Source organism: Thermobia domestica, chromosome 3, assembly GCF_964235325.1.
Source record: "Thermobia domestica chromosome 3, izTheDome1.hap1.1, whole genome shotgun sequence".
Lineage (NCBI taxonomy): Eukaryota > Metazoa > Arthropoda > Insecta > Zygentoma > Lepismatidae > Thermobia > Thermobia domestica.
The window spans coordinates 35,580,721-35,593,109 of NC_137456.1; the positions used below are offsets into that span (position 1 = coordinate 35,580,721).

General features: G+C 33.8%; 1 protein-coding gene across 2 annotated transcripts in view; it reads left to right on the top strand.

The window, feature by feature from the left end:
- Window positions 1-6,397: 6,397 nt before the first annotated feature.
- LOC145680277 (uncharacterized) overlaps window positions 6,398-12,389 on the top strand; it is a 98,684-nt gene continuing 92,692 nt past the window's right edge. The window contains exon 1 of one of the 2 annotated variants that reach the window (XM_081750631.1): window positions 6,398-7,311. Coding sequence is in view for 1 of the 2 variants with exons in the window: in XM_081750630.1 (XP_081606756.1) it covers window positions 7,058-7,311 (254 nt within the window). In the remaining variant the exon portion in view is untranslated. The remainder of the gene's footprint in view (window positions 7,312-12,389) is intronic. The other variant, XM_081750630.1, reaches the window with a different exon arrangement.

The following is a 12,389-nucleotide window of genomic DNA, read 5'->3' on the forward strand; positions in this document are numbered from 1 at the left end:
CAGTCTAATCAGGCCATTATTTCAAAACGAGTTAAAATGAGCTGAACGAGCGACCGAGCCATTATCAAACTCGAATCAACTCGAAACTCGACCTCGAAAACAGCGACTTGGCTCGGAACTCAACTCAAGAAAATTACATTTGACTCGACTTGAATTGAACTCGAGTCGAGTCGGTCGAATTTTGGCTCGAATCGTGCTCATCCCTATTCGTATTTGTATTTTATGCTTCCACTTCAACAATTTCTACTCTTTTTTCTCCGTTTACCTGCTGTTTCTATATTTCTCTTTCGGTGTCGTTCTTTGTTTACACCATGCAATATTATTATTCCCAGCTTGTGACCCGCTTCAATGTCTTATTCAGTTTAGGCTTTTCTCCTTACCTTGACTACACATTTGATTGGTTTAATTTTCACTTTTCGCGCAGGATCAATGAAGAATTATTATTATTATTATTATTATTATTATTATTATTACTATTATTGTTATTATTATACTATTGAACTTGCACGGCGAAATTACTGTATAATACGATATCATTTCTGTAATTTTACTTCATTGTAAGTTATTTAGCTTATTAATGGGCACTAAATTGTCTCTAGATCATCGAATAAGTTAACTTAGGCATGCACTTTGGTGAAAATATCATTACAGGAACATCACCGGTTCGTTCCAAACATCAGGGCTGAACTTAGCAATATTTAGCTTAGGGAGTTGCATGAGAAGACCAGAATTGAAGTGGGTCTTGTGTCAAGTGAGACATGTGGGTCAAGATGTGTAAGTCGGTTACTGGGTCGTGGGTCATCAGGATGCACTAAGTAGAGTGTGTCGGTGGGTCGTAGTGGGTATGTAGATTATGGTGGGTCGCTGGTTTATGGTGGGTCACGGCGGAAGGTGGGTTGCAGTGGACCACGTTCTGTTGACCCACGGCCCACGATCTACTTCATCTCTGGTGAGAGGCTTCCAATTCAGCATCGACGAGACAATATAGGCTTTGTTAAATCCGAGACGAGACAAAGCCTCTGCCTCGTCTCGTTTCCCTAGACGAGACGTGACAGGTTCTTGTCTGGACTCGTCGTGTTTTAAATGTTTTGAAAGCATTCCATAGCCCTCTCTTGGCCGATTATCAATTCTAACTTGTAAACTTCGTTATATTTCGAAGCCGCATGGCCTCCAATTTTACTTGTATTATTATGAGATTTACGAAAGAAAATTAGACGAAAGGAGACTAGATAACAATTTGTCTCGTTCCGGAAACACGAGATGACACCGGGATAGCCACGAAACCAGTGGCGGATCTAGAAGGTAAAAACTGGGGTGGCTGCCTGAATTTAGACTATGATAAGTATATCATGACCTTACTATAAATTTTCAAAACTATATAAATAATAGCTTAAATTATTTTCTTCAATCTGCAGGTGAGGGGCCTAGGCCCCCCGCCCCCGAGCTAGATCCGCCACTGCACAGGACGAAACACAGGATTTTTATCGCCTCTCTAAAACAGGACATTTTAACATGACGATACGAAACAGGCAACCTAGTTGTGTCTAGCGCACAATAACTATTCATTTTATTAAATTCTGTTTTCAACTCATTATCAAGTTATTTCTCGAAATACGATCTTGGATCATCTTTTAGTTGGCCGTCATTGTTCCCTTCACTAACTTGTGTTCATAATTGTATTTTTTTTAAATACTCTATTTTTTACTGTTTTCATTTTACGGTCAGTCTACGGTTTTCATTCTACCACTTGTGAAGTGGTATTAACATATGAAAGGTTATAATGGTGTTGAGGATGTTGGATATGTGTCTAATTGTTTGAAACCAGTGTATATTTAGACAATCGATATTACGTGGTGTTAATTGCATTCATCTATTACTACCTAACTATCTATGTATTGTATATCTATAAGTATAGTGTTCTACGTTTCCCTTCGTAGGACAAAGCTGTTTGAAGGCTCTGGATTAAGTGTAATGGAATTGTATAATAGTCTATGCATGTAACTTTGATGGGGAAATGGAAGTTAGAACTACAACATGATCTTTCTTTTTCTTCCTCTTGAAATCTCTGTAATGCATTGCTTGTTCCGTTCACTGTATCACTATCTGTCCTCGTTGATTCCTTCAGGCGTTATTCAGCGTGCCTCGGTGGCTAGCCTCTGCATAGCTCACGAGTTTAATATGCATGATTCACTGTGTAACATAGTGTTTCAATAACTTCGCTTTGTCGTTAACAAATATAGTTAGTGCTTTTGCTGTCTTGAATATCAAGAGAACTGGTTGTGGAAAAAAATAACTGAATACGAATCTGCTAAAAGTCTACTTATATAGTTTAATATTGTAGTCTCAATATGGTACCTCATCCCAAAACTTGTGATTGTTTTCATTTTTGGAGAGGGGGGTTGTGTTAGTCACAATATTTTGGCATACGGGATATTAGTGATATGTTGTTCGGATCTTAGAACCTTAGGTGATAACGCTTGCAATTATTGCTTTGTTGTTTTATGGCTGTTTGTATTCGGCATTCTTATTATGTAAGCGTCTATTTGTCATCTCGTTGACTTGAATGGAAGCATCACACTCTCAGTTCCGGCAGAATCTCTCTCTCTCTCTCTCTCTGCGCATACGCACATTTCTGAAGAAATATGCCTATCGCAGAGACTCATTTGGGTGAAATTCGGGAAAATTGCCAGTTTTTCAGGTCACCACCCTCTGATATAGCCCCTGATTAAATATATTTGCTTCCTTATTTTCATTGTCTCACTTCTCTAACAAATTTCACCGAAAATTTTAACTCGTTTTCACTTAACATATTAAACGGGTAATACGCCCTCTTTTACCACCTTACATGTGCTGTATGCATTATTTACAAAAAATAAAAACATACTACTTGAGGCAGATTCGAGCCACCGTTCTTTGTATTTGTGATCTAGCGCGTTAACCACTACACCATGTTCGCTACTTGGTAATCGCATAGTTGTTGTCATATTTGTTGTATTTGTATTTTATGTTCCCACTTCGACAATTTTTACTCTTTTTTCTCCGTTTAGCAGCTGTTTCTGGCTTTCTCTTTATGTGTTGCCCTCAATTTATACTATGCACTATTCGTATTCACAGCCTGTGCCCCTCTGCAATGTCTTATTCAGATTAGACTTTTCTTCTTGTCACTCAGTGAACATTTGATTGATTTCATTCTCATACTCTCCTCGGATGGAGCGCAGGAATGCCAGACTGTAAAAACAGGTATACATTTACTTTCCTGACAGATAATACAAGGAAGCTTATTGAATCTTTCGGAAAGTATGTAGAAGTACTAATACTTCACCATTCTATGTGCACTCCTTGTGGGTTGGGCTACGAATTTTTCAGCAGTTTTTCGTACATTTCTACTCAAAATGGTAGACGTCACCTCATTCTTTTGAAGCAAAATATTTAAGGAGAGCACTAATTAATAACAATTACTCACAAAAAGATCAACGCTCTGACAATACATTTTATTAGGAGTTAATCAATTTAATTTCATACACTTACTATTATTATAATTTGCAATAAGGGAAAGAACATCTCTATATATCTCTTCCCAAAAGTAAATCCTTGTACTCGCAAATTAAGTTATTATATGCCCATCCTATGAATATTGAATGCTGAGAATAAAGTTTCAGAAAAAAAAAGTATAAAATCTCTAAATAAAACAAAATGTGCAACCGAAAATTTCAAACCTCGATAAATACACACAAGCTATTTAATGTATAAAACGAAGTTGATCCAATACTAAGAAAACAAGTCAACCAACTCTGCAATTGCTGTTTGTTAGACACAATGAAAGTTCCGTTCTCTGTTAAATCGAATCTACATTTTTTCCTATTTTCAGTGCTGAAGTTAAAAAGATCACAAGAAAGAACTATAACTAAAATTTACCGGGAAAAGCGCTAAGTTAGAAAACCAGATGCTCAAACAAGAAAGTTTGAGCATTAATCTGCCACATAGTAAACGCATGGATAGATCAATTTGACAATGGGATTGGTTATGATGCTGACGCCAAAAACACCATGTGCGGAATGTAGAAGTCGGGGGGGGTGCAGAAGTAGTCACCTGGAGCGCCCTCCCCTTGTCCCGCCTCTGACATCGTCACTGTGTGCAAGGATTTCTTCATACACTGCATTTCTTCATACAACACTTATTATTAGAACAACCCACATTATGCTTTATTCTTTGTTTAATTATGCTTTATTTTTCCCAAAATATGCTTTATTACACTTTATTGTTAGTTTCAATCATTGTTTTACATTACTCGTTATGATGTACAATATTTACTATACATTAAATTTTCTATATATATCTTGATCTATTTTTAAATATTTTATGCAACCAGCTTTTTTCATATTAATGAACTCTCTACTTCATGCCCTGTAACAAGATATACATTACTCGATTCAGGTTTTTAATCACTTGTGTGCGCCCTAGAGGTTCATATATACGGAAAGGAAAATTAAAAGATAGAACGAAAAAGTGCAGAAAGTGCTCAATTTCAAAAGGTACACATAACAATATTGTGTGGGGTTCTTATATACTATTCACTGTTGGCGGAAAGTTTCTTCTTTTGCTTTCTTCTTTTCTCTACATTAAAGGATTACACCGAAAAGTTCACAGAAATAAAAAGAAGCTTTTCATTCTTGCATTGTTATTGTTTAAATGATTATGCATTATAAATATCGGTCTTATAAATATTAATACAGTATGCTAAACTTTCAGTTAAACAGAACTTTCCAAGAATTGTGCTATATACTTTAAATTGTGCTTTTAAAATTGGTTTCTTCAGTATCCTTAGACAACCACAATCATGTTAAAGGTACCAACCATTATTGTAAATTGCTTTTAGGCCGCGCATCCATTGCTTCCGAATGTGAATGCGAAGGCGAATGCGAATTTCTCTGTCCGTGTAAATAAATATTAGTGCCTCTATTAGTTCCGACCTGCGAATTGCGAAAACCGACAAAAAGTTGTGAATGCGAACTATCCCAACGTGCTGGGATTGTTCGTCTAAATTCGTGCGAATGGAGAGTCGTCTGCAGAGGAATTTAGATCTACGTGAAAGAAAAAGTTTGAATTGCGTGAAATTAGACGGCGTTACGACTTGCGGATATTAAAATAAAATAAAATTAATGTTGAAAATAAATGTTTATGCTTTAATACATTGTTTTATTTTTGATAAAGTTCCATTTTGGAACCAAGCTCGTGCAGATTACCAGAAACGACGCGTCGTGAACAAAACATGGGCTGATGTAAGTAAGGAAATTGGAGTGGAATATATGTATATTTATCTTTATTTTGTCTTTAAAATGTAAAGATTTAATTAATTCAGGAACCACAACTTTTTATTCAATGTACATTTCCTTTTTGTTCCTTAAAGAATGATTTTACAAATACATGCAATGATGTAATTATTGACAAATATGCTTGAAATAGCAATAACGGGTTTCTTTACACATGGAGAAAATTTAGTATTTTGATTCTGTAATCTATAATTATATTTAGTTAATTTATTTTAAAGTTAAAATAGTATCGTTTACCACTGAAGCATAATAATAACGGGAGCGATATTCACTCTATTTTGCACACAAAAGAAATTAATAGATATTATTATTAATTAGGCTTTGAAGACTTTGAGGTACGAACTTTCACGCAAAAATATTTCACATTGAAGCTTTGAAAAAGACACTGAACTTGATTCGCACTCACAAAGCTTCGGAAGTAGTAAAAACACATTAATTCTCAGTTCACGTTCGCATTCGAATTCGGCATCTCATTCAGAAGCATTGGAGGCGCGACCTTTTGCTTTTTATGCTTTACGATTGCTCTACTTATTATAATTTTATTGTTAATAATTATTACATGGAAAATGTAAGGTATGACAATGACTTAGTGTTTGTAATTTTTACTATTATTGTCTGTTTTACTTGTGTAAATAAAAAAGTAAATATATAAATAACGTGTACACTTAAAATGCATTGTAATACAATGCAGAATGTAAGAAAAATGGACGAAAATAAAGACAAAACAATACAAAACAGTATCATAATTTGCATCCAATGTTTGATGGGTAATGTACTTTTGTAAGAACAAGATTGAAGGGAAAAGTAAAAATTACAAGCATAGAAGAAATCAATGAAACAACTTTCGTTGGTAGTTCAAGAAATAATAAAAAAAAAATATATATCACCATACTTCTAAAAGCTAGGGAAAATTTTCCGACAGCCGACGGAAATTTTCTAACGGACATCTACTAGCACTGAAGCATTCTCGTAGAAGCAAACAACGAACGGGAATTCGACAGTGGCTGTGCAAGTGAGTGCCTCGTGGATGGAGGTGCTCCGTGAGCAAGGAGGTAAAGTGGGCCCTGTGATACACCTACACTACACTTACACTTTCTGTTCCATTTACACGTACATACATCTCCTTTTTTTACACCCTTTCTATTTTCTATTTTCATTTTATACTTAGCACTTTTCTCTACCTTTTGCCCTGTTCATCTTGGCTTTTCGCCCTCTTTCCCTGTCTAAGCTTCCTTCCCGATTTTGACTCTTTTCCTGACTTGTGTTCTTTTCCCAATTATGTCCTGTATTTTATTCTATTTTGCTTTTGAATCCTAAATCCTCAGTTTGAGGTACACATTTGACAATTTTTGCAATAGTAGCACATATGACTAGTGAGCCGGTGCACCTACCTATTTGACCGATAATGGTCTACGACAAGACAAACAACGAAGGCGTTCAAACATTTTGTTTTCAAAGAGCAATTATTATGTATTTTATTAAAAGCTGACTGTATGTTTGATTGCAAGTATAAAGCTGTTTCTGTGAACTTGTTGTAAGTCATTTCATTAACATTGGCAGCATAAAATAAGATGAAAATATCAAGTATAGTTGTAAATTTGTACGTATTAAATGTAAAGAGATAATGGCTAGTGAGGCGTCTGTTGGAATTTTTGTGCAAAGAAGAAATTGATTATGGGTTTCCTCAGGAAGATCCACTCGAAGGGAAAGGGTGGACATACGAACTGATGACTGATAGCAAAGAATTAATATTATCTACAACGGAAGGAGAGCAAACAATGGAGAAGGATGAAGCTTTGTATTCTTCGGATGTGAAATTAAACATTGATGCGCTGAAATCAGAATTTTCAGTAAAAGATCATGCATTTGAAAATAATATGGAAACACGAAGAAAAGTAGAGGTTGAAGTGACCTCTACGTCGTACTCTGGTGACTATAAACAATTAGCGGCAAGTGGTTCAAATTCAGTTGGGCAAGAAAGGTAATGTTAAATTTTATATATAATAATTGGTTCAGATTGATAATCCATTTGCATGGGTTGGGACATTTTATAGTGAAAAGCAATGGTTCGCGAGAAATAGGAATGGGAGATAGGCCTACGTCAAACCTAAGTTAATAATCTACGGTTTGGAAGTGGAACAACAGACGTACTCTAGTAGTAACCAAAGACACGTGAGTACAGCCATACCGGTAAAAATATCATGTAGCTCGTATCTCAATGAAGCAATGATTACTATTGATTACACATTTTTCACGAACTCTTGTAAATATTTGAACTATGGGTGACTTGTGATAGTGTTTCATATCTAAAGACTTATGATAAAGAAATGGTATGACTAAAGGGTATCCGAAAATTTCGAAATGCAAACGTAATATTTGTTATAGTGGAGTTTTTTTTTTAAATAAATAAATATCCGACTCTTGTGAGTCTGCACAGAATTCGTGTCAAATATATCCAGCCACACTTTTCCGAAGGACTTCGAAAAACAGCAAACCGTAACACAAGAGAGAATTCTTATATCTGCAAACTGTAGATTTGCCAAAAATAGGTGCCGATTTATTGTAAGAACCCATACATAAATACTTACCATATGTAATTCTTTCTCAGAAACTCGACCTTCTATGTTTTCAACAATCGTTTCTGGAGAACGGACTTGCATTCCTCCGTACAGATTCATTTTATGGAATGCTCCAGTGTACATACACGAGAGGGATTGATATACACAAGGCACTAACAAACTTTTGCGTGATCACTAGAGACTTAAGTGCTATTTAAATCAGAGAAGGCGATTGATGCGTCGGTTGGGGACAGGCGTGTCAGCAAACTTCAATATAAATATAAACGAATATACCACAAAACAATATTTGGCTTAAAGTTACTTATATTTCGTTTTAAATTATGTATTTGTATACTCTTAAATATGTTATAGGTAACATTCAAATATGTTTTCTTTGCTTATATATGTGTGTATCGAAATAACACGGTTACAAAAGTATATTTCGTAATTATGTGGATCCCTTAAGTCTGGACACTTCTGTAGTAGCGGTACATTTACTTTAGATACTTCACTTCCTTTCGCTTACAATGGTTACTAAGTACTTAGTCGGGAAATCCGTGTATAACAGGTTTGACCTTCATTAATTAGTTTTTACGTTGGTAAGAATCTGACGGGCTAGAACACAAATATTTGAAATATCTACTAGTAGTCTATTAAATATTATTTCAGATTTGTTATGCAAATTATACAGTAAATCTGCACCAGTTAATGCTAGCGTCTTTGTTTCCTCTGGTATAAAAATTTAGAGCCGTAGAGTTTGAATACTTCGAAGTAATTTATCGAAGAGTGCATAGTTTAGATGAAATCGTAGGATATATCGACGGGTTACTGACAAAGAAATGTATCAACTAAAATTGTTTGTTTGAGATACGAATATATGTGACATTATGAAAGCTCGAATGTTTCTCCGTGTAAAAGATTATAAGTCAAACCTTGCTTGTAAAAAATAGTTGATCACATAAAAACCATTGTGGATTATCGAACACTAAAATCAAATATGAAAAAACAATTTCTTTTCGCAATTATGAAAGCTAATCTTTTGTAGATACATGCCTATGACACTAAGGCGTCGATATATAAACTTTTTGTTTACTTTAAATAGAGGGAAGAAAGCGTCAAAATAGAAAACATGGGTGAAAATTTACTCCCTTTCTATTATATATATAAATGTATATATAAAATCAATCACATTAGAGAGATAAAAATCAGTTCGTAAACTAATTTCAAAAAACAAGTTGACATACACATTTAACTTAGAATGTGAAGAAGGGCATTATTAAGGTGGGAGACTCCTAGAGTTTCGAAAGAGGGGAGATGTGAAAATTATCTAGAAGATCCACTATTAGTGTCGAAACCGTAGTCTTTAAGGTAACTTAGTTGATGGCAGATTCAATAACACTAAGCCCAAGCTAAGTCAAGAACAATTCTCATTTTGCCTCCGAGTTGCCCATTCATATTTATTTTGCTCAGTTATAATAATAGTACTAATAATAATATTGATTAATATAAATCAATCGTAATTGTACTGGAGTAGGTACAGAGAACGCAGAAACATTGCTCTTATTTATTCTCAATATTTTATTTCAAAGTAATATGCATAACCATATTATTTTCCATACAAGTGCTGGTGTTTGAACTGTCACATGATGAAATGCAAGTTTGTGCAGAATTACAATAATAATTTCTTTAAAAATATCGGGTATGCACGCTACAAATTGAAATTTTCGAACTTTTTATTTGAAATTATGAAGTTAGAAACACGAGACTTTCCAAATTTGCTGTTTGGTTTTCTCGGCAACCCAATGTAAAATTTCAAAATGGCTGTTATTTGTTTTCAAACCATCAGTGAATAGAAAATTGTTGCAAGTTTTGACAATAACAATCTTGAAATAGAAATTACATTTTAACACTTTTGCCCCGAGGACATTCAAATATCTCAAAAAAAAAAAAAAGTAAAATAAAATAAAAAAAAAAAACCTAAAAACACCGAATGAAATCCAAAAATTCCAGAGAAAACCCATATATGCCCGTTCTTTTTAACAAAACTATTTTTTTCAAACCCTAGTATTTTTACATTATTCCAGGTTCCATAAAATAACTCAATTTATTTCATTCATCAAGTGCCGACAAAATAATTTCAAACGAAACACTTCCACGTTAGTTTCCCAGAGCGGTGTATATAAGAGGTCAAATTTTAGAATAAGTGAAAAATAAAAGGTACTAATAATTTTTCGTTGGTGGTATCTGCGGACATTTTTACATGTTTTATATTCCATAAAATAAGAACAATTTATTTCACTCACCTAACCGTGATAACATAATTTCAAATTGTATCCTTTGCGTTGAGAAGAACAAAAGCTACAATAGCCAATTCTAAGTTCCACAACATTTCAAATAGAATTACTGGTAACTTATTCGTAACTTGATCCGGACTTGTACTTTTTAATTGCACCCATTCTACTTCAAATTTCGGAATGTGTAATTTGAGATCTCGTCATTTTTCTTAGGTAAGTATAGTAAATTACTAGTTTTACTTCCCGAAATTTAGGGAATTGTGAGAATATCCCTACCTATAAGACACGAAGAAAATTATATTTTTTCTATTACAAACTTATTCCGAATTTGAATCTCTTGGTTGCGGCTCACTGGAACCTATTGTGGAATTATGAATTTTGCGTCATGCTAACTCTACTGACAAGCAATGAGAAAATTCACGATCGTTGTATTTAAACTTGTTGCAAACTTTGTAATCTGAACGGCTAGTTTCTGCTTCTAAGTGCGGATTTTACAATATCAGATCGTGTCATTTCTGTGACAAGTGACATAAATTGAGATCATATTTTGAAAATTTAGAACAACAAAAAAATATCCCTCAGTACAAGCCGTGAGAATATATTTCCAACTTGAACCAGCTGCCTTATTGTGAATATTTTTGCTTCTAACTGCAGAGAATATAACCTCAGGTCGGGTGGGTGAATAAATCAAACTTTGCATTTTGTAGAAATGTTTCTTCTGTGCTTTATTGAAAAGCAGCTTGTAAAATCAAGGACTTTTTATTTCATTTCTGTCCTTTAGATTATAATTATATTCAAATATTGTATATATTTGTATTTTATTATACTCGACTGATACTTGTCTTCATTTCATGTAGCAGTGTATTATAATGCTATATTTGTTAAAAATTATCTGTTGCTTTGTTGGGAGCTAATCTGATCCGATACCCTTAATCTGTATATCTTTTAGCTAATGAAATGTTACATACATTTATCTACAACTATATATTGAATGTTATGTACAGGAGATTAAAAGTATAAATTCCAATACATAATAACTGTATAGAGCAGTGTTTTCCAACCGGTGTGCCGCGAAGAATCGAAACAAAATTATTAAATTTATAGCAATGAAATTGTAAAACGTAGGGAAAAATGTATATTTGTAATTCACACTACTATGGATCTACAATTTTAAGTTTCATAGCGTGTTACTGTTTCGTATATTTCTAATGTTGAAAAAAGTATTTGTTGTCATTGTGATGACCATTATTGCTTTTTTATTGTTGCAAACAATTCGCAACTTGAATATCATTCAATCCTTTCGAAAAAAATACCTACATTTGTGTTTAAAAGTAAAAGAGATTTGTTTGTTCGTTCGTTATGTAGTGATCTTCCTTCTTAGTAAAAGGTTGAATACAGTTTTTTTTAAAGCGTGTTTTTAAAAATTGAGTCCAATATTTCATTGCAATTTTTTTCTATTTTTAAATTCGAATGAAAAAGAAGCATAATGATTTACCACGGGAAAAAACAGTGTACGAGCTTTCTTCGCTGTGAGAAGGTGATCGATAATCACAGAAAAAAAAAACACTGTGTTTTACAAATAATATCTATAAGTGTGCCGCGAGAATCCAAGTAACACCCGTAGTGTGCCGCAAGTTGGAGAACGCTGGTATAGAGTACATTTTCGAAAAAAATAGACTGTTAATATCTTTCTTAAATGTGCCTTATTCAGGACGTTGGCTTCTTCTGTGAAGGATTTCTTTAATGAAATATGATCATTATGACTATAAATCAATTTGTAAGCTACGTTAGTGTCAGTCTTTATTGAGAGCAATAACATTGTCTTAAAAACACATTTCTAGTGCATTTGAAAATTGTATCTTATGAGCAATGTTGCATTACTCTGTGCAGAGTCCCTTAGGGCGACTTGTTCGTTATTATTATTATTATTATTATTATTATTATTATTATTATTATTATAAGTTGATTTCAGTGCGAAGTTAGTCCGAATTTTCATTGTTGGCCACTAACATTTTACCATAAAGTAACAGCATGAAAAATTGCACCTTCCAACCGTCTTTGCATTTTTGAGTGCTGGTTTACATTAGGAAAGCACAATGATTGCTATAAATAGAAGGTTTTATAAAAGTAGTTAGATGTAAAATACTTTCTAGAAAGGTAGTATCCTCGTTTATTATGTCTCTTGCACGGAGGAACTCATTGCATGG